This window comes from Lynx canadensis, chromosome D3 (assembly GCF_007474595.2).
Source record: "Lynx canadensis isolate LIC74 chromosome D3, mLynCan4.pri.v2, whole genome shotgun sequence".
Classification (NCBI taxonomy): Eukaryota; Metazoa; Chordata; class Mammalia; order Carnivora; family Felidae; genus Lynx; species Lynx canadensis.
Genome location: NC_044314.2, coordinates 21,787,480 through 21,811,350, shown reverse-complemented (window position 1 = coordinate 21,811,350; position 23,871 = coordinate 21,787,480). Strand labels below are relative to the sequence as shown.

The window sequence follows — 23,871 nt, the reverse complement described above, 5'->3', positions numbered from 1 at the left end:
AGAAAACTTAAAACTGTCTCTTAAACACAGAAGATGCTCAGTGATAGTTCATAAGTGAATAAATGAATGAAGAATAATTGAATATGAATTTGCAAGTGAGAAGGGGAATTGTTGCACAATCTCTTTGGACTAGTTTTTCATGAACCTGCAAGTATCAGAAAATGCAAGTTGGAATCAAGAAATCTGAATTCTACATTGAGATTGATTAAGGGCTTGCTGTTTAGACTTCATGAAGTAATGTAACCTTGCTGTGTCTCATACATTCATCAATTCAGCAAATTTTTGTCAAGCATCTTCTATCTGCCAAGCAAGAAAACATTTCCTACAAAGTTTGTTTTTACCTAACTTCTTTCCTGGTGATAGACTTTGGTAGGTTAAAAAAAAATTCCCTTAACTCTTCTTTTTGGACTCAAATACTCACACAGACTAGCTGAGTATCTGGTATTACAAGACTGGTTAATAAGCAAGTCATAGTATAATCTGACCATTCTTTGGACAATGTTAATAAAAAAGGAAAAACAAAATGAAACAAACCAAAATCTTCATAAGGGTGCTGGTTAGATTAGCTATTAATTAAATTTGCAAAGAAGTATATGTAATGAAGTAGAATTGAGTATTGAATATATTATATAAATTGCATCTTTCTCGAATATGAATTACTCATCCTTTTAACAGATCAATGCAATCAGCTCTATTTGCTATACACCCATTATACTTAATTAAATGGTTCAGGTCCAGTGGGGTCAAAGGTGTCCAATAACATTTACCATCTGACAGCAATCCAGTGGCCTGTACTCTATGCATGTGGTAGCCTGGTTCACGGCAATGAGCAGGCTTCTGCATTAGGAAAACAGCTACCACTCTAATTTTCTCTAATTGACTTGTTGGCAGTGCTAATGGGGAGGGCAAAAGATGCAGGGACATGAAGACTGGGCCCCGACAAGCACTTGGCATGGATAGGTCCACTGATGAAGTACATAATCTATAATGAATGAAGGACTGCAACCTGTCAATCTGGCGCGTGCCAGTGGCATTTAATTCACACCAAATATTAATTAAAAATAATGATGTTCTTCTCACTGGCTTTTGTTACCAAGTACAGCATCTTGGTTTAGTCCCTGAGGAGCTTTCCACAGATCTTTTGATTCAGTCCCTCAACCCCAGAGAGCCATTCATCTCACTACCTTCAGGAAAGCCTCAACAAAAGGTCTTAGAATAATGGGTCTCTCACCTACCAAGTGTGTAGGGAAGGAGAACCAAGAATTCTCTCTATTACCCATCCCTTGTCTTTACAACCCTTATAATCAGTAAATGTGCATTTATTCACTTTTTTTTGTAGCCACAACGAAGATACTGGTTAGTAGCCATGTGTTTTAGATTCTCAAAGAGTTATTAAGTATTTTTCAGCCTTCTTTTTCCCAATCCAATGTATTCTGTAAGAAAAGTTGGCCAAATAGTGATAAAAATCTGATCAACAATTTGAAATCTGTGTAACCATTCAAATTTTCCAGAATTAAAAATAATTCCCATGGATATCCACCAAAATCCAAGTTATTTTCGTATGATTCGATCAAAGTGAATTGAAATGAGAAAATACTACTATACTTTATTTTCCAGAGGCAACTGATACATTTTCAAGCCATGTATCTGCATCATTTCAATAAAGCCAAAAAATAAATTTGCTGTCATAATTGTCATTAAATGTATTCCTTAACAATGGGGTCTGACCACAATTAATGGTTAATTCATTTGCAATTCATTATGGTATTAAATGTGTTTAACTCATTTGATTCTTCTATAGAGGGAGCAATTCTAGGCAATTCTTTTGTGATTTACTGGTTTTAAAGTGTAAGAGCTCTGAGCATGTGCAGAAAAATAGCTCCACATTGCCCTCTAGTGGTGTACTAGTAAATGGCACTCTCCTTTTGCATGGGGAGAAAACCCTTCTCTGTTGCTCCCAGCATCTTTTCCCCTCAACACAAACTCAAAGGAGATGCCAGTATCACAATGGAAAAGGGGACCAAGGCATTATATCCCACTATCCACTATTAAAAAATAACTGAATATTTTTGTTATTGGTGTTCAGGCTAAGTCAGTTTTGGATCAAGATTTGTGGGGGCATGAAAATTTCCTATTGCATCCTGAGGAGATCCCGGTGCAGTTTCATAAAAGCACTATACAGAGACCAGAGACAGTCCAAAAGATGTAAATGAGCAGGTAGAATATCAATAAAATAAAGGAAATATTGGTTTTTTCATTAAAAGAAAAAAAAAGTAGACAAAAAGTATTGTGGAGTTGACCTAGGTCTTTTATTTCTTTGGTAGCTCTATGTTACTTTATGAAAGTCAGTGAACTTACCTGGTCCTTAAATTGCTAACTTAAAACAGGAAAAGACCAGACCAAATCCTCTCCAGGACTGCTAGCTCTGAACTATATTCTTATGCCAGTGACAACTCCATTGCAAATCTGTTTACCTCTCCCAAGGCTAAGCCATTACCACATTTTACTTAAATTTAAGCTAGCTATCCCCTAGGACGTGCACAGCATAGTTGGGGTCTGTGGAAATTGGCAATTTTGTAATTCATTAATCCAACAGCTAGGAAATTATAAAAGTTCAGACTCTTTGCTGGCATATCCATGGCTAGACATTAAGTGGGGGAAGTTGCCATTACTCAGATTACCAGAGACTTGTAAGCAAGTGTCAGTATTGAAATGACAGTTACGTCACATTTACTATGGGGGAAGTTAAGAAATGATGAGTACTGCTCAAAAGCCAGATGGCAGCTAGATGAGGTACTGGTATTGTTATAATTCAGATTGAGATAAAAATCCAAACCAGTAAGCTTGAGAATGAACCAGGTAAGATGCATTTTTTTCTCTTAAATGAGACATCATATGCACTCCAAAAGGCAGAAAGCCAATGGTGCACAAAAGCTATGGAGGCTTTTGGAGTATGTTTTCTAAGGAGGTATAAACTGGGTAGCTGGGAGGTGGGGACCAAGAGGTGAAGGCATGAATGCAATGTCCCAAAAACCATGCTAACAGCTTCAGCTGTTAACTCTGAGCAGGAAGTGAACAGCCTCTGATCAAGTCAGACAGCCTTCACTCTGAATTCCAAATGGAGAAGTCAACATAAAAGAATCATACCTAATCACTTTGCATAAATGAGATTTGCTTTATTATTTTATTTCACACTCCTTACTTCCTTAGTATTGTTTCTACTTTGTTGCTGTTGATCTTATGGTTGACATGTTAACTAAGGAAGCCCAGATTTCATCATTTATTTTTCCATGAATAGGTGTAGATTTGCATGTAGTTGTATATATAGGAATCTGAGTTTATAGATTTGTGGCCTACCTTTCATACGCTGATAGGCTAGAAGACTGCCTTCCACATGCTAATAACAGCTTAGAGTGGTGGCTCCATTCTTTGGTGAATTACTTAGATGAATTACTGTCAAGCATCCTCTCTGCCCTATTGTATCTCACACCTTGTGATTAAATCTCTCTCTCTCTCTCTCTCTCTCCTCTCTCTCTCTCTCATCTCTCTGCCTTTCTCCTTTTCTCTCTCCCTCAGATTTAAAAAGTCAAACCAAGCCAAACCAAACAAGAATCAAAACCCTAATTCCCAAGCACACGAGTTTTGGAATTGTTAACCTCTTCCTCACTCCTTGATAAATACATAGATAAATGCAAATATAAACTATATGTGTATAATGTAAAACCAAATGCAATTTTACCCACAAAAAGGCAATTATATAGGGTTTGAACATAATGTAATTGTTTACGTTGTAATTGTGCAGATAAGTCATGTGTATGAAATCAGACGTTGTCTCCATTTCAGTAACCATAAAGCATGCTTTTCCTACTAGAGAAGTATTTTTGCTGACACATCTAACTGTATTTTTAACATACGCCTTTTTCCTGAGATTTTTTTCTACTTTCTATTATCCTTCCATCTCTAAATCCTACCCATATCCTCAAGCCCTAGTTCCAAGTCCATTATCTGCCAAGAAGTCTTTGATGACCCAGTCCCTCACTAATTTTCCAGTCCTCTAAACTCACATAGCGTTCACAAGTAGTGTCTGTACTGTACTGCTTAATTTTATGCAATCTTTCATTGTTCATTGTTTTCTCTGCCCAGAATTATGGTTGCAAACTGACAACAGAGGTCTATCTTTTATAAATAATCTTGTATCTCCAAGAGTATTTATCACTGTTGACCGATTACTTTCTTATTAGTAAACTAGGTTCACAGCAAAAATTAATAAATAAATATCCTCTTTTGTAGGGAAAGCAATTCACTTAATTGAAGCCCTTTGATTACATTAAACATAATTTTATTCTATTCCTCTTGCTATATTGTGGCTCATTGTGGTTTGGAATGTCAATATCTTGAATGCTAATATTTAGGTTACATAAAATTTCATGAAGAAAAAGTCATCTAATCAATTTTCAAAGAACATTGTCAGAGATAAATTCACTTATTTTTTAAAAATGTTTATTTATTTTGAGAGAGAACATGAGCTGGGAAAGAGCAGAGAGAGAGGGAGAGAGAAAGAACCTCAAGCAGGCTCTCCTGTGTCAGCTGAGAGCCCAATGCAGGGCTCAAACTCAGGAACCAAACCATGAGATGATGACCTGAGCCGAAAGCAAGAGTCAGACACTCAACTGAATGAATCACCTGGGCACCCCTAAATTCACTCATTTTTAAAGCTTTTTTTAATTGTTAAATAAAAGACAGATAAAGAAAACTACATGCAACAAATATATAGCTTAATGAATTATCATTAATTGGACTTAAACTGTTTCTTTGCTCTATTCTTGCAAACTGGCATTTGAATCTAGAGGTTTGATCAGACTAAGTAGATTCCATCCTTTGGCAAGACTCTAGAGGGAGGGAGTTCTTTTATTCGGAGATACGTAGTGCCTAGATATCTGTATTTTATCTTAGCCATCACAAATACTTAATGCCCATATCCTTTTGTTCATTAGAGCTGCAAAATAGTAATATTTGAATTCTATCATTGTGTTTTTACTTGTTAGTTGGAATGAGATTATAAGTGGATGCTTCCCCTCACACTCTGTTGGTTACACAGTCATAGAGTTTATTTAAGAAATACGTAATATTTGATCCTTACCTAATTTTCAAGACAACAGTTTGGTTCTCTGTCAACCTCAGAAGTCACCAACTTTTATTATTTATTATTTATTTATTTAAGTTGATTTATTATGAGAGAGAGAGAGAGAGCGTGCACATGCAGGGGAGATGCAGAGAGAAAGGGAGAGAGAGAAAATTCCAAGCAAGCTCTGCAAAGTCAGCACAGAGCCTGTCAGGGGGCTCAAGCTCATGAACTATGAGATCATGACATGAGCCGAAACCAAGAGTCAGATGCTTAACCGACTGAGGTGCCCCACTTTTGTTATTTTTTAAAATATCTTTATGAATTCATACATTCACATGTATTTGCTGGGTTTCAATTCACTGAAACTCTTACCTTTGTTGAATCTCAGATTGTCTTCATCTTTGGTCTGCTGGAGCCTCTTCAATTTGATTCCTGGATCCATTTGACATGAGCCTATTAGTCTTTGGTCGCTTCCTATTTGGTTACATCAACATGTTTCAGGCTCAATTGATATGCATCCTACCTCAGTCCAGGAATCAACCAGGTTTTCAAGAACCCCTTGTTTCTTGAAGTGCAAAAAAGTATTTTTCTCAAAATCCTAATCGGGACATTAGGAGTGCTAACAAGCACCCCTACTGACAATAGCTCTAGACTTCTTCAGTGGGTAGAACTACAACAGAGAGAAAATGCCTTTTGAGTTTAAACTGAGTTTTTCCAATTAAAGTTTAGAAACATAAGACTTTATATACTTCTTCTATTTTACATCAGTGTGTCCTTTAATCCACACTAATTTTCTGGTTCTTAAGGACACGGGATGATAGGATTATAATTTCTCATGATTATTCATTTGCTTTATCCAATATTGCATTAGTCTCAGCATAACAAGAATCATGGTATCATCAGGAATAATAATTATCGAAACATTTATTTTTGCATACAGTACCCCTATTCTCCCTTATTTTTGACTTATGATTATAGACTAGCTACAGTGTCAGAACATGTAGCCATTACAAAAATAAAATCTTCTCCTTTTAACTCTCACCTCGTCTTAGTTCCTAGCATTTGTTGTTCACCAGTTAACTATTGGGTTGCATCTCCCTTGGTCATTTAGGATGTCGAAAGCTCATTTTCTAGTAGCTCTCAGGATCAAGGAAGCAACATACCCTGGTTGCACCTATGTTGATACCAGCTTGGGTGTGCCATCATGTTTAAAGTTAACTTTTGCTAACTATAAAATCCTTGAATTACATTTTCTTACCTTGAATATCTCAAATAAATTACTTCAATTCCCTCTGGCATAAAATGGGACTGTGCAAAAGTCTGATCATAATTTAATTGTCCCCTGATAGGCCATGTATTATTTCTGTCCAGATGCCTAAAAGATTTTTTTTTAACTCCCCAAACATTTCTTGAATTCCACTCTTTTGTATTTGCTCCATTGTCTTTCTTTGGTTTTCTTTTTCATCAGTTAGAACTGCATCACTCATCAGTTAGAACTTCCTTCTGTTCATCACTCTCTCCTGAATTCTATTTTACTCTCTCTTCATTTCTTTTTGTTTTGTGTTTGTTTTTCCTTGAGCTTGTTTGTTCATTAGTCACACTTTATTTTGAAAATTATGTTTTTACTTACCTATTCTTTCTTGAGTTATGCCACCTCACTTCTATTTTTTTTTCTAATTCTAATTTATGTTACTCTTGAATATCTGGCATCTAATTTTCTTAATGTGGTTTAGCTCATTTTGAAATAGTCAATCACAGGTGTGACCTACTTTCCTTGTGTATTTTCAATCCCTTTTTGGGAGTGTGCTTGTCTATAGAAGTGGCATTCTCCTCATTTTATTTTGTAAGGCATTTAACCTCAACAGACTTTTGTTGCTTGCTTGCTTTCATGTGACCTGTTTCCCTATGTTCCCTGTGTTTCTGTTTAATGTGCTTTTCTAAATCCACACAGCTCCTTCTTCTGTTGCTTTCATTGGGCCAGAGCTCAGGACTCTGTAAATTGTAGCCTGTGGGTCACAATTGGCCCAGGTCCTATTTTTGTTTGGACCCCACTGAACTAACAATGGTTTTTACACTTTTGAAGAGTTGTAAACAACCAACCAAACAAACACAGGTGAATACATGACAGAGACAATGCGATCTGTAAAGCTAAAAATTTGCTATCTGGGCCCTTTACGAGACAAGTTGGCCAACCCCTGATACACACTGAAAACTGTATGGCAACTTGCTTTCTAAGTTTTCATGATTATTCCTCTCCCCTACTTTTATCTAGACTTTCTCTTCCCTTTCATTTCTGTTACTTCTGTCTGCTCAGATTGTAACTCTGTACCCAGTACTTTGTCCCCAGCATAAGTCCTGTTCTGGAGAGGAGATATTCCAAGCTACTTTTGAGTATTTGTATTTACTCAGATTGGTTATCAGCTTGGTTATGTTATCAGATTGGTCTTCTGAATTTTCTAGCATTAGGTGATGGTTATTTTAGAATTACCCTGTTTTCAAGTTTGATGCTTCCCTCTGATTTCTCCTACATAGCTGCTGATAACATGCAAGTCCTAAGGTTGGTAGTGGTTTGTCCACATCCAGTTGTATTTCAGAATTTGAGAGTATAAGCTTATCACCTACTTTTGCTGTAATTATCCAGATGCTTTTGGTTTTCTATCTAGTCATTCAGTCTCTCTCTTTTTTTAATGTTTATTTATTTTTGAGAGAGACAGAGAGAGGGAGGGGCAGAGAGAGGGAGACACAGAATCCAAAGCAGGCTTCACGCTCTGAGCTGTCAGCACAAAGCCGGATGTGGGGCTCGAACTCATGAAACGTGAGATCATGACCTAAGCAGAAATCAGATGCTTAATTGACTGAACCACCCAGGCACCCCCATTCAGTCTCTTTTTTTGTGGAGATTCAGGAAGATCAAGAACTGTATTGTCACCACTGCCACCTAGTTCCCAGAAGCAAACTCACTCATTTTTAAGCAACAATTTACTTAATAGATCATATTAAATTGTATTGGGGGAAAATGTTTATCCTGGATATTTCAGTACACTAAATAAATCAACATGTTTATTTTCTTTCTGTTTTTCTTCAGAGTCAAGTTCCCATTATGTCATCTCCCTAAAAGCTTTTAACAATGCAGGAGAAGGAGTTCCTCTTTATGAAAGTGCCACCACCAGATCTATAACAGGTAAGCTAAAATAGTTAATCCTCTCGTGACAAGGTAGTCAGTGTTTGAGTTGTGGTGGCAAAAACAAAACCAAACGCCTAAAGCAAAATAAAACAAAATACAAAGAAAAAAACCAAAATGTATGTAGTCATGTTCTGAGCCTTATGAGTGTGTGTGTGTGTGTGTGTGTGTGTGTGTGTGTGATGTGTGTCTGTGTGTTTGGATATAAATGTATACACATATACACACACATATTTCATTACTTTCTTGGTTTTCAAAATTGAGAGGAAGTCAGTCTATAAATTAGTAGGTGGGTTTCGAGAATAGGGATCTCTTCTTCTCTGTCTTCTTCAATAGCTCATACTTTGATTCCCCAATACCACTCTTCATTCTCCTGAGCATCTTGTTTCATCTTGCAGACCAGCACAATTTAGGCAGGAAAGTTTCCACATAAAAGCCACCAAATGCCCAGATGGCCACATGCTTCTCTACAGAAGATCCTTCAAGCTAATATCACAAGGAAGGACTGACCTCCTGGGACTGGTTTGGACTAGGCTGAGTCATACAGGTGGCCTTTCCCTGAACCAGGAACTACAGGTCACTCTAACAGTTCCCAGAGCATCATGACATTGGAAGTACTTGCTGCTTCTGAGGTTTGACACCTCTAGGAATTCTTATGTGAGTTGGAGTGTAAAGGCAGCACACAAGAGAAAAAGAGCCCAAGGAACTCAGAAAGGAGTGAGATCCAGGACATTTATGGAGACTATTTGTGGAGTAAGGCTGGACTTACTCAAAAATAGAATAAGTACAAGGCACCGGGGTGGCTCAGTGGGTTAAGTGTCCAACTCTTGATCTCAGCTCATGTCTTGATCTCAGGGTTATAAGTTCAAGCCCCACATTGGGCTCCATGTTGGACATGAAACTTGCTTTAAAAAAAATAGAATTAAGTATCCCCTTATTCTGTTCAGAATCACTAGATTCTGGGGGGAGCTGTTCAGAATCACTAGAAAGTCACACAATCACCTCCAAGAGCCTTATGTGTAAAATCTGAAAGTAAAACTCAAGAGGTCCATCTTTTTAATGAACACTTCGATCCTGCCCCCCTTTCAAAACTCACGAGCCTCAGACCTCATTTAACTCATCAGCTATCTTCGCCTTAATGAGAATAAAGGATCTGAGAGCAGGATTTCATAGCAAGAACTGGAGGACATGGAAAATTACTAGATGCCTCCTGACAAGGAGAAATAAATCAAAATAGAATAAATAGTGGGATCTTTTGCTACCCCCTAAATGTATGTAAACTTTGTACAGTTTATTTTCCAAACTCACTATCTCCTTTCATAGACTATCTTAAGAATACACAGTTGTAAAATGAATTCATATGATGGTTCCCAGAATATACCATCACTTTATTGATTTCAACCAGATTTTCTTGTAAGGCAAAGTTGTTATTCCACAGTCTCCTTGAATCTTTCAAGGTCTATGACCTGCCTAACGTGGTATGCAAAATTTGGGGTATGTGTCAATATATTCATTTATCTGGGGAGACCGTTTAGGTCTCTCATTGTGTTACCCAAGGGACTCATGTCTCCCCAGAAGGGCACATAAGAAGTATTACCTTAGAGAATCTTTACTGTCAAACATACGATCTCTAAACACAGAGAGATGAAGCATGTGGAGGTCCAGAATGGAAACATAATGTGATGGAGGTATCTAGAACTTTCATTTCCCCTTATGTTCTTATTCTGCCAGCAGCAGAACTCTTTGGGAAATAACGAGCTACTTTAGCTGTACTTGTCCTTCCCATATTTTTTTTTTTTTTAGTCCATCTTTTTCCTGCCTCTGGTGAAAGATGTTGAGCACCGGCTCATCAACAGGACTTTGAGCTTGTGGTCAGGCCACACAAATTAGTAATACTGTCACTATTTCAAACTATTTTCTTATCAAAAGTAGAGCCCACAAAGAAGGGACACTTAGATGACCACCCCCAAAAAAATCAATTTTTGAGCAGAAAGTAGTAATAGTAGTAGTAGTAAAAATAGTAGAGTTTAGATAAACTGAAGATAAGTTGCTCAAAAAGAACCACTTGGGACATTAACTTCTGCCTTCACATTTATTGTCATTGTTTAATCCTCGGCATATGGCATTCCCAGAGTGGTTTCTAAAATACCAGTGATCCATAAGACTATTTTTTTTCCTGATTGGACTCTAATCCTAATGGATCTGGGAAATAAATGGATACCAAAACTTAGAAATTGTGCGAGGCATTTTCTAAATGAAGCAGAGTCAGTAAGGGATTGAAGAGGAATGAATAAAACCAGTTCTTTCCAGAGGAAAAGTATACAATTTTCTTGGATATGGCAGACTTATAGTGTTTCCCCACATCATGGAGAACAAAGGACAAATAAATGGAATCAAAGGTTAAGGCTCTGGGAGAAATTCTATCAATAAATGTGTCATAATGCCACAGAGAAGACATTCTCTGTCTTTGAGCTTCTCCCAAGTATTCCCTTGGGAAGACTTGGAAGAGGACAGCATAAAGTAAGTAAAAAAATCACAGGCAATAAATGCATCAGGCTGGAGTAAGTATCAGGCCATGATGCTTTCTACAAGTATATGCTCTTAGATGTTGGCACACTCTGGAGCCTCATTTCATCCTGAATATATTAGTATTAAAGCTAAGGAAAGTTTCACCAGGTCAAATGGGTATGTGAAGAGTTTTTAGTTTTCAGTAGAGCTTTTTATTTCTTATTGTTGCAAGAACAAGACATTCTGAGCCTGGATAAGGGAAGAGGGCAAAGGAATAAAGAGGTGTGTCGTTTGAACTTGTTTATTCTCAACTGTTTCATCAATGTCTGAATGAAGTATAATCCAGATGCAAAATTATGTTATTATTTTCAAAGCTTGCTTTGAACTTTGGCGTGTTAGCCAAAAATTCATGAACTCTTACCAAAACATCTATTAGGAACCAAATAGGCTTCTCTTTTTAGCAAAAGTTTGGAGGCTATGTTTTGCCCTTTTAATTTTTGATTTATTTAGTTTTTACTCTTGAATATAACCACTGCAAATCAGTAGCATATAAGGCACCTGAAAACTGGAAAAAGTTGTTCAGCAACAAAAGAATATTTTTAACTTAACTACTCAAGCAGTTTCTCTCCTGAGAGAAAGATAATTAGCAGTGTGTGTGGCATTTATGTGTTTAGTGTAGGGCTTGCCATCCACTAGAACATTCTGCTTTATTGGAAAATTTCCATATCTATACTATCCAAGATGATAGATTGGCTTCTATGGCCACGGAACACTTAAAATTGGCTAGTGCAACAGAAGTGATTTTTTAATTGTATTTAATTTTAATTAATTCAAACTTAAATTGCCCATGTAATTAGTGGCTCTTGTATTTGATGGTATAAATTTGCAACTTAAAGGAGATAAGTGACAAGCCATGCCCGAAAACAAATTGCCTTAAAAAAGTCAAGAAAAACTTGGCCAGAAATAGAAATTCTTAAATTACGTAAGTCCATAGATAAATACCAATAAACAACATTACTTGAAATTTAGGGAACGCATTCTGGAACTGAGACTCCAAGAAACTCCACAAGTCATGAAAAATATAGTATTCTACAATCCAAAAACAGCCAGGCTGAATGCTAACATTTCTTTTAGTAGAATTGCTACTTTTCAAAACCTCATATATGGCACCTGTGGAAGATTATTATTCAATAGGTGTAAGAGCCAGAGTAAGCAAAGAAACAACAAATCAGGTATAACACATTATATAGGTCGGTCCAACAAAGAAGTTTGTGATTCAGAGCGGTCTTCCTGTGTGTATAACCTTCTTCTTGGAAGTCGGCTAAGAATAGAAACAAGTGAGGCAGCACCAGCCTCAGTTTGGCCAAAACACCTGCCACCAGGGCACCAACCTGATGACTGATCAGGATCCTCCTTGTGCTCTTCAGCTCCCCTTTCATCATTTCATAAATCCATTTGGGTTTTAAAGGAGCCCTTAATAAAAAGACACATCAAAGGAAATATGGAAAGCCTGGGCTCTGTCATTCAAATTTAAACACACATTTTCTTTCTCTCTCTTTTCTCTTTTTTTTTTTCCCTTTCCTTTTGTTCTGTTTTTGTTTTCGGTGTTTTATATTTTGCTCCAAAGACCACAGCCCAGTAAACTACTAAATAATTCATTGGAAAACAGAGCAATGAGTAGGGGATAGGCATTTTGAAATACAGTGGACAAAGTGAAGTAATCAACAAAACCAGCCAGCAGCTGCTGTGCTTGGAACTAGGCTATTTAAAAATATAAGCTCTGTATGTATACTGCTTCAGGTATTCCACATTTTACCAGGTCATCATAGGCCCAGCTGAAGGCTCCTTTTTCTTAGTGAGATACAATATTCCATGATTTAAAGGTGAAATTTCAAAAGTGTAAAAGTCCTAGGTATAAAATCAAAGACTCAAAATTGGACCCTTACTACAGTCAGAAAATAAGCTCCTCTGATTCTGATACCCGCAGCGTAAAAAGAGTACACAATTTTTCTAGAGGATTTTATAAAACCACACACAGCATTATGCAGGTTCTGATTATGTTAAAGGATCAAAGCATGTGTGTACCTCACACAGTTCGTTCTGTCTCCCCGTCAATAACATAAAGTCTTTCCGTGGAACCTGACATTTGGAACAAGTAATATAGGAATCTAGGTATGCCTTAAAAGTCTAAAACTTATCTAATTACTCTGTGAGAATGTGGGTAAAACAGACACTTCCATGCTTTCTTTAAGGATTTCGATCTGAGAAAACCTGCTGTACCAAGTGCTACAAGAAACCTAGTTATCAAACATATCATTGGACCATGTGGACCATGGACTTGGTCAGTCTAGTTTTATGCAATCATAGCCATAGACAGAGTGCTAAGGACTGCAGGGTCCTTTGGTCTTTCTTGTTTGTTTCTTGCTTAAACAAAACTATGCAGATATAAGCTAAGCAATAATGAAAGCGTTAGGGAAACCAACTCAAGTTAGAAAGGGAGGAAAAATAACAAACATAATCAAACAGATATTAGATAGGCACTTATTCCTTTACAGCAGGAAATAAACCAAACGCTCCTTTGGATCTTGTTATTTTATCTGTGTATTATAAAACTGTTAAGTTCTATGCTAAACATTTTAAGAAGCAATGTGCAACACTCCAAGAAAAAATGGACTTTTAAAATATATAACTAGAAGTGACCACCAAAAGTGGAGTTGATAAAACCACTGTAAGGAAATGAGTGGAATTATAGAAAAGAGTCAGTTATTTTTATAACATAGCAATACTGTTTCTGATGAGTTTTCCGATTGAATTAATTGTATTTTTTTCTGTTCTTCTCATGTTCCCTTTCATCATTATTGCCATGCATTTAACTCATTGTGATGTGTTACCACTGATATTTATTTTTTTAACTCTTTTATTTATGTATTTATTTGTTTGTTTCATTTGGCGGGTTTTTAAACCCAGATCCCACTGACCCAGTTGATTATTATCCTTTGCTGATGATTTTCCCCACCTCGGTCCCAGATGTCTCCACCCCCATGCTCCCACCAGTAGGTGTACAGGCTGTGGCTCTTACCCACGATGCTGTTGAGGGTCAGCTGGGCAGACAACTCTGTCCCTAAGAACCAAAAACATCTGAAGTGCGACTTTACCACTGTCCGGTGGAGGACCAGCTTTTCTGCGAATGCGAAGTACAAGGTGAAGTTCTAATTGATAGTGTAAAATTTGAAATGAACTGTCATTTGCTTAATACATGTTTTCAATGCTTCCTGGGCTGTCATGAGTCATTTTGCTGCAGTGGCACTAAGTGGAAAACAAGCATTTTAATAACTCAATATCTAAAATTAGAATGGGAATAATTGTATCTTAGGAAACAATTCTAAGGCAAGGTAGAAAAACATTAAGAAATGCAAAATGTTATTGAGTTCACCAGATGCTGCGTCTATATAAATAATCTGATTCTGTACAGGGGAATGCCATTTTCTTGAAAATAGCAGGGCTCCACATTAGTTTTTCTGGATAGATTTTGTGTCTTTCTTTTTATTTGGACTCTAGATTGACACCAAAGGCAACCCTATTAATGCTACAGAGACTCATTTGACAGCGAATATGACTGGGAACACAGAAGATTTTGTAATAAGGTCTTTAGAAAGCACTCGAAGCCATTGGCATCTACTTCCTCAGTTAGCCTTGAAACACCCTCATGTGGTAAAGAAAACCACAGTGCACGCTCCCCTTTGACTAATATGAATGAGACCAACCCCTTTCACTGACTCATCCCATAACTCCGTTAAGAGCTCTGTAGAGATAGATATTTGAGGCATTTTCTTCACTACTTTTAAATCTCTGTCAGCCGGCCTAAGTTAACTCCAACAAATAGTTACATATGGGCACAACTTTGTTACCTCCTAAGCCTGCCACAATATTAGCATATACAAACAGTACACAAAATATAGACAAAAATGAGAAAAGCAACAGGTGACTATCAGGTACCTACTGTGCACCTAGAACTGCACTAGATTATAGAGGCAGTTAAACACAGCTTAGTTGTGCTACTTAACATATTATTATAACTTGGCAATGGGTAAGACCCTCAGTTCCATTGCTACACTTCAAAGAATTCATAAGCTACTCATGTGAGATAATATATGAATGCTCATTTAAAATATAAAGCTTTACAAGATGAGGATTTGGGATCAAGAAGGTAGCTTTAAAAATAAGATCATACACGGTACCCAATAACCAAATAACCAAGGAACCAATAGTTCAATCCTGGTCCTCCTGCTTCTTCGTATGACCCTTAGGTGCCTTCTCTTTACCACTCTACTGCAATAGCTCTCAGAATTTGAACCTCCTGATATCTTATCCAGTGTTCTTACCACTAAACTGCCATCTTGCTTAATCCTGCCTCTAGCCAGTGGTGATTTCAGGGATGACAGTATCCTTTGGGAGTGTCAGACTCTAAAGAACCTGGAGATAAAGCAAAATCCCACCAATAATATTCTAAATCTGCCTCTCTCTCTTCCTGTAGCCATGCTGGATCTCCTTCTAGTCTCTTTGAAATTTTAAGTGGCATAAAACTCACATTTCATCATATATCAGTTTTTAGGCGAAACCATTTTAAAAAGCTTTCTTTGTTACTGCTGCCCTGCTAGGTCAGGTATTTGGAAAAACTCTCCAGGCAAGTCCAAATAGTATCATTGATGTAACATATGTTGTAAGTACCCTATCCATCTCCTTGCAGTATTAGATTTAAGACTCAGCAGAACTATAAATAAAGATAACATTATCAGATAGGACAACCAATGAAATACATAAGAACATTTTTTTAAGTCTCTCTTTATATACAGATTGCCCAATTCTAAGTTTGCTTTTAAAAGACTACCTTAAAATTTCTATGTTCATAATTGCTGTACTTTCTCGATACCTTCATTTCACAGAATGGCAATGGGTGCTTTGCCAGTATGTGAAATGTTCTGAGGGACAATGATTGTTCTCTGCATAATGGCTTAAGTTCCAAAATTTTTTGAGGCAAATTATTTCAGTTGAATAGCTAATACAGCAGACACAGAATTATTGAGTCTCACAAAGAATGCCTGCAAAGTCAGACTCAACCCAAAAGCTATTTTGTAAGTGGAGGCTGATTTCTCTCATGGATTGATATCTGGGAATAGAACACAAAGATTTTAAATGTTCCTCTTCCCACCATCTTCCCTGACCTAAGGCTTTTAGTTACTAACATTCTGTCCCCCTTCTTACGCACCCATGCTCTACATCTACACCCTGTGAAGAAGAGAGTTAGAGGACAGAGTGGAGTACGTTGGGTAGCAAAGATAAATACAGAACGTATCTAGTCCCCTAGAAAGTAGTACAATAAACTTAAGTTTTACAAATAATGGTAATGGAATGCTTTGATTTTACATTGTGAGCTTTTCAAACTACTTTCATGCCCATTACTTCATTTCACTCCCCAGTACAGCTTTAGAAGGTAGGCAGAGCATGCACAAGATAGAGGCAGAAAAATCAGTACATGGAGTCAGATGATATGGGCACAAGCATTGCTTTTGCTGTGTCCCGTCATGTCACTGCATTTACTCAATCTCCTTGTCATCTATATGACTAGATTATTCACACCTACTGTAAAAAAAATAAGCTTCTCCGTAATTAAGCATGTATGTAGATCCCTTTATGAAGACATAGATAGGTTGTATAACTTGAAAAACAATTTCCCATGAAACTACAGCTAGAGCTTGCATGACCTTATGGGGTTGTTCTAGGCTATCTCCACGGGAGTACCCTTCTACTTCATGTAATCCCATATCAAGCCATAATCCAGACATTTATATTTTGATTGTCTAAAACTCTGTTTTGATTTTCCTTATCAGAAGCAACAATGTTCTGTAATTTAGTTTCTACTAAAATGATTAATCACATGATGTTTTATACAAATTTCTATTCAAAACCCATTCATTGAGTATTGACTAGTGCTTACCAGATATAACATGGGTATTACAGAAGGTACAGAGTTTTTCAAGACTCAGTTTCACCCTCAAGATATCCCTCCCAATAGGGAACCTAATGCATGTGTAAAGTTAAATATCACATTAGACAATGCATGAAATACTGTAGCTAACATTTATCTAAAGCTTCCCTGGGTTGGATACTATGTTTTACTTTACACTTAAATAATGCCAGGAGGGTCAGTGCTACAGTTATCTCCATTTTATGGATGAGCAAAACTGAGGGCTCAGAGAGGTAGTACCTGGGTAGTCTATGCTCACAAAAATAGCTGACCGTGAATTTCCAAAGTACTTCTAGGCTAATGATTTATTCTGAGCAACGACCTCCATGAAGTTCCCGAGAAACCAGTGCATTCATGTATTTACAGAATGCAAAGTATGTCATTCTAAAACGCAACAAGGACAATATTACTAGTGGTCTCCAAACACCAGTGATATTTATTGTCAGAGAGACTAGTTTTTTATAAAAGTATGATCCCTTTGTCCTAACTGAAGTATTTCATCATGCATCATCCATTCTCCCCTTATTTCCATTTGTAAGACTTAGAAGTGTTCATGATAGTGAAGAAGACAGGATTGGAAGTTATATTTCAGCATATCAGATACTAGCTGCCTATGTTGTGTTTTATTTTATGGGATTCCATCTTCCTGAGTCTACAATGTATTTTTACATTTACTTAGGGCCCACATTTTTATAGCTTTTTTTAAAGAAGAGCTTCTGATAGATGTTTATGAGGTATCACTTTAATAGGATGGATGGGCAACATCATCAAATTGTTATTAGTACAGTTAAATATTTATTTGGTTTTGTAATGAATGTAAGATTTTCATAGCTATAATCTAAGGATTCATAGTACAATAAAAAAGATATACCACACTACAGTAGTATGGGAGGAGATAGGTGTGACATAGGTGGGGAAAAGATCTTTCCTTGATTTTCTAGACATAGATATATAACAAATGTAGTGAATATAAAAGTAAAAATAAATATGAAACTTTGGAGGAGGGTCAATATTTAAATACAAGCATAACCTGATACTTACAAGTATCATAGAGGCATAAATAGGCTAAATTTGCCTGATCATATTGAAAATATGCATTAACCTGGAAGATTAACGTATTTTTTTCATTACCATTTTGATTTCTTGAGTAAGTAATAAAATAGATAATTTACTTTCTACTAAAATATCTTTAACCTGCTATTTAATTGAAAAAGAATGGTTTCAAAAGACAAATAATATTAACACTAATATAATCTTTTAATACTTACCCAATTTGTCATTCCCTTCCTAATCAGTTGCTCCAGTGACCATACTTAAATGTGCGTTTAATGTGAACACTGAACAAAAGAAGACCACATACTACAACATTTGCTTTTGTCTTTTTTCTTTATAATACTCAAATAGATTCTGGGATCACTAAAAGTTTGTACTCTAAAGATTTTTTTTTAAATCACAAGTAGTAAAACTCTAAAAACTAATTTTATTACTAGTGAAAAACAATCATGATGATCTACTTAAAATACATAAAATGTATTTTGATTATTATAAAATGTATTGTGGATTATTACAAACAAATTACAGTTAAAGTCAGTGAAGATTACCTTAAAAACGGAACTGAGAAGCAAACAGAACTGGTCCTGACACACTGGTTATTGCCCTCCTTGGAAAATTGATCAGCTGGCCGCCCCTCTGGACAACGTCACATCTGATTTTACCCACCGTGTTTTTAGATATATAATCAGCCAGTGTAAACTGGTTGACAGAAGGGAAGTAGAGCCAGTTCTGTGTCACAGCTTTTATGCTGTTTGGAAACAGACTCTTTTTTGGTTATTTGGTAGTCTCTGTACATGTTTTGATTTACCAAGTTGATAGAGTTCATCTTTTTTCTCTTTGCTTATGTCCCACTTGTACAGTCAGAAGACACAACATCTCTGAGTTACACAGCAACAGGCCTCAAACCCAACACGATGTATGAGTTCTCGGTAATGGTAACAAAAAACAGAAGGTCAAGCACATGGAGCATGACTGCCCACGCCACCACATATGAAGCAGGTATGTGAAGAAAGGCTTGCTTCAAAATTTTGACTCTTGGCATTTGGTAACGGTATTTCCCAGGTTTTGTAGATATCAGAATATATGTGCACTATGATGTCTAAGTCCCACCTCGTCCTGCAGGAAATAGTTTATTCTTTGTAGTTCAAAGTACTTTCATATCTAGTATTATCCTCTCCACTCTACAAAAGAAGAAAATGAGTCCTCAATATATTGAATAATCTGGTTTTAATCTGGGTGTTAACTCCAGGGATCTAAATGAATATAAATCTTTTTTCTCAATTCCTTTAAGTGAAAGCAGAAATCCATGCACTGAACTCTGTCCAAAACATTTGAGTCTTTGATTAGTAGCCATGGTGGGCATTTACTTTCTTGGAAAGAAATTAGATACAAAATAAAACATTGCATTACAGCCATAATCACATTGTAATGTTTACCATAAATAACCACAACTGGGTATGGGAAGAAGTTTCTTTGTGGTTATGTTCACTCCTTGGCAATAAGGCAACACAATAGAAAAACCTTCATGCAATTTGAAATAGTTCAAATCGCAGGAAAATGTAACTCACTGTAAATTTTTACCAGTCACATTTACTATGGATCATAAACGTTGAGTTCATAACCTTAACAGACATGCAGTACACTTGGCTTTTATAGTTCACAGAAATCCAACATCTGAAGAATAGGGAATCAACATGCTTTTGGATTGGTTTCATGGTATTCTAGTTAGGGGTAAACTACACCACACATTTCCAAATTAAAAATAAAGCTGTACCAATAAAACTCTCAGGTTAAGTTGAATTTCTTTTTCCATTAGAATTTGTCCCGTGGCATTGCAATTGTGACCCTTAATCCAAGCTACTACTTTAACTCAGAGAGTCTGCTGTTAATATTGTTACATTTTTGTGGATACTTCTTTCTATAAGAAGTTTTCTAGTTTGTCGGATTTAATTTCAACATCCTTCTTTTTTTTTTCATCTTCTTCTGTTTTACATGTTTATGTATATTAACTCTTTCTCCTAGAATTCTGCCCTAGATGCCAATGTTCACAGCTTCAAAGGAAGAATGAGACATGCTGAATGAATTATGTACCATGGGGAGAATAAAGGCCCTGCTCTTCCTTTTTACTTAAAAGGAAATGAAAGGAGTTAAACATAAACCAGTAAGACATTAGGTCTTCCCTGAATGAAAGAGAAGGAGTAGTAATTTCCTCTTAAAGCAAGCAAATTCATTCATTTTTCCCTTTCATAAAATGCACCCTAAAATCTGAATTGATAAATGTATTCTCTTGATTTTTCATCAACTGCATAGCCTTGTAGGGGTACTAGCAGTGAGACCCATTTCTGACAAAAAGATATTAACTGCTAGAGAGTGGTTTTAGGCAGGGTGATTGTCAAAACAGATAATGATCTGGACAAAAGTGTAAATAGCATGTGGATGAGATCTCTGGGTGATGATGAGAAGCAAGAAATAATTCACAAGTGTCTTCAGACCTTTAGAACTGTGAGAAGGAAATGAACTGAATGAAATAACACCACGTTTGGTTCTAATTCTGTAGTAACATTAAAGACTGTATAGGGCCACATAGTTATGTTCTTGTGCTGGAATTGTTTATGACAAGGGTAAGAGTGGTTGGTAAATCCTTGAAATAAAACATTTCATTCTGTCCAGGTGATAAATCCTTAATTTTATTCTAGTTAAGTAAAATATAAATAATTAGAAAGACATCTGAAATAATGAAATAATGCAAAAAAAAAACTGAAATAATATAAGAAATACAACCATAGAGTGTAGGGCAAGTTAGAATCTGAACAAACAGAGCCAAATATAAATTCTGTCTAGAGAAATAAAGGAGAGTTTCACAAAAGAAAAAATAATTGAACTATGGCCAGGGAGGATCATCAGGTACCTATTCCAGGAACTTCCAAGGAAAGGAGCAGCATGTACAAAAATACATGAGCAAGTATCAGAAAGATGTCTTCTAGAGACACTTGTGAATGGTTCAGAGTGACTGGACCACAAGAATCATGGGACAACAAGGGGAAATGAGGCTGTAAAAGAAAGTGAAGTGTAAATATCAGGGCCTGGTATTTATTATTTGTTATTTATTTACATTTAATCCAAAGAAGATTGGTAGTCAGTGAAGAATTTCTAAAAGGTCTCCTCTGGGCGGAACCTGTGAGATTGGAGAGGAACAGACCAGAGACGTTCTGCTGGATTCAGTAGACATCCCTGAAGTTGTTAGAGCCACATTCCTGTCCTAACAGTGTGCAGCTTATATGATAATCCTAAACATTTAAGCTGTTGATTGCAATACCAGAATCGCTATTCACCAACATTCACATGGCTTGAGGAAAAAGAAAAACTTGCACAACACCTGAAATAGATTGGCTGTTAGAAAAGTTTATTGGGTTGTTTTTGGTTGTTTTTTTTTTTTTTTTTTTTTTGAAAAATAACCACCTCTTCAGTGTATTATTTTGTTAGGTAAAGTTGAAGTCATTTTTATCTTTTTTGAAAATAGTAACAGATTCAGTGAAGCAGTCTAATCATCACCATTTAACTGTTTTCTAAATAGCCATCAAGTTGAATTTTAACCCAGTTAAGAAAACACACACTATTCTGAGTAGTTAGAAAGACAGATCTTTTAATTGCTTCCATAATCAGAAAATTCCTTATTATGCTTGGTATAATACTCTAAGTCAATTTGTGACTATATGTTACCTTCCTATCTATGGCTTAGAAAATATCTTCAATGAACTCTTTATGAGACTAATCCATCTTTAAGAGAGTATTGCCTCTTTGATATTTTGCTGTAACAGAACTTTTCTTGCAAGAATGGCCTCATTCTTGGTTCATTAAACCATATACATATGTAGTTTCTTTACTCAGGGTTCAACTACACTAGACCTATGTATTCTCTTCCTGCTTTCATTTTTTTAATTTAAATATATTAAGTACCTTGTCAGGATATTATGATTAGGTGCAGCTTTGGTTAACCTGGAATACTAGTGGCTTTGAGAACTAGGGCATTGGAAATAAATGTTATGCTAGATGGAAATGTTTGGTGTCTCCTTCACTTGAAATTATATTCGGGAAGAGAAACTGGAAGTACTGTAACTCAGATTCCCCATGACAGGGCCAACAGAAGAACCAAAGAGAACGGTAAAAGCGAAGAATTCAGAATTAGGACCAAACTGTACCTCTCTTGTAATACACAAGCATTCTTATGCAGAGATCTGGAAATACCTCTAGAACCCATTCATAGAATTTAAGATATGTTCCGAAATTTCCCAGGTCAAACTGAGGGTGACTAAAAGAGACTATCAATAATCGACTCGGAGCATTGTGCATTGCCTAGAAGGAAAACTCACTGCATTTCAAAGCATAGACAGTGAAAAAGCAGGTCTAAAGAAGCCTGGAAGATACTGGACTGGCTTGGCCAGTGTACTGCCACCTTTAAAATATATTCAGGGGCGCCTGGGTGGTTAAGTCGGTTAAGCTCCGACTTCAGCTCAGGTCATGATCTTGCGCCGGCCCGTGAGTTCGAGCCCATCGGGCTCTGTGCTGACAGCTCAGGGCCTGGAGCCTGCTTCAGATTCTGTGTCTCCCTCTCTCTCTGACCCTCCCCCTATGCTCTGTCTCCTTCTGTCTCAAAAAAAAAAAAAAAAAAAAAAATGTTAAAAATAAAATATATTTAAAATTTTGTTGAGCACAATGTGAGAGGAAAAATAATTTTCCTTTTATTCTTCTAGGTCTTTGGCTGAGACTCCTCCATAATAAAAGATAGATTAATAGGAGAAAAACAAACAGGAGTTTAAAAACATGTATACCTCCTGTATACATGGAGGATACCCAGGAAAACTGTTACTCACTAAAATGTCCCAAGCCTGGGGCGCCTGGGTGGCGCAGTCGGTTAAGCGTCCGACTTCAGCCAGGTCACGATCTCGCGGTCCGTGAGTTCGAGCCCCGCGTCAGGCTCTGGGCTGATAGCTCAGAGCCTGGAGCCTGTTTCCGATTCTGTGTCTCCCTCTCTCTCTGCCCCTTCCCCGTTCATGCTCTGTCTCTCTCTGTCCCAAAAATAAATAAACGTTGAAAAAAAAATTTTTTTTAAAAATAAAATAAAATGTCCCAAGCCGTCACCTTATATACAATCTACAACTAAAAACAAAAGAGTATGTTGTGGGGTGGGAAGCCAGTTATGGGAGGTTTTCAGGCAAATCACAAGAAACAAGAGTGTCATTGTAATGCAGAATTAAGTTCCTACCTTCTCCTTAATAAAAGTTTCTAGAGATTTTGTCATTCTCTTCTTGGTACCTAGAGGGAGACACTCTTATAAATAAAATTTCTCTTATAAAAGGGTAACATCTACTAAATTTGCAGAGCTTTTCCGATGTCTATTGTGGTCTTGAAATAAAATAGTCTTTAGGCCAAAGAGGCCTAAAATAGTCTTTAGGCCAAAGAGGCATATTTTGGGGTGATAAATTCTGCCCCTCCCCTCAACAACATGTAGGAAAAGTAACTCTAAGAAAGGCAGAGTTTCGTGCCTTCCTATTCCACGCCAGACTGATACTAAGACCTTCATAGATTCCATACCTCTTCTATTTTCAAATATTTTTTTTGCCTTCTTGTTAGGAGATAACCTAGTATGTTTACCTAGGCAAGATGGTTTAAAACATCTTAATGCATTTAAGTACATTCTTTTCTTTTTTCTTCTTCTTGCTTTTAAGAAAATATAGAATTAGGTGACATTTGTATTTATAAATCCTACAGTTGGTACAGAATTCTGTCTCTTGGAGACAGGTAGCCATCAATCTCACTAAGTATGTGTACATTTCTTTGTTCTTATAATAATTCTTAAATGTTTAGTGTGGTGCTCACTTGGAAATATCCGTTATACTTTTCTTCTCTGTATTCACACATACTCCGTTCTCTTTTCCATATTTACACCTTTGGAAGTCATTTGACTTCCATGGAAAAAAC

General features: G+C 36.6%; 1 protein-coding gene across 1 annotated transcript in view; it reads left to right on the top strand.

The window, feature by feature from the left end:
• Nucleotides 1–23,871, top strand: part of DCC (DCC netrin 1 receptor) — a 689,897-nt gene that overhangs the window by 603,860 nt on the left and 62,166 nt on the right. Inside the window, 4 exon segments of the mRNA XM_032595323.1 lie at nt 8,211–8,306; nt 13,782–13,906; nt 13,908–14,015; nt 18,753–18,891. Coding sequence (XP_032451214.1) covers nt 8,211–8,306; nt 13,782–13,906; nt 13,908–14,015; nt 18,753–18,891 — 468 coding nt within the window.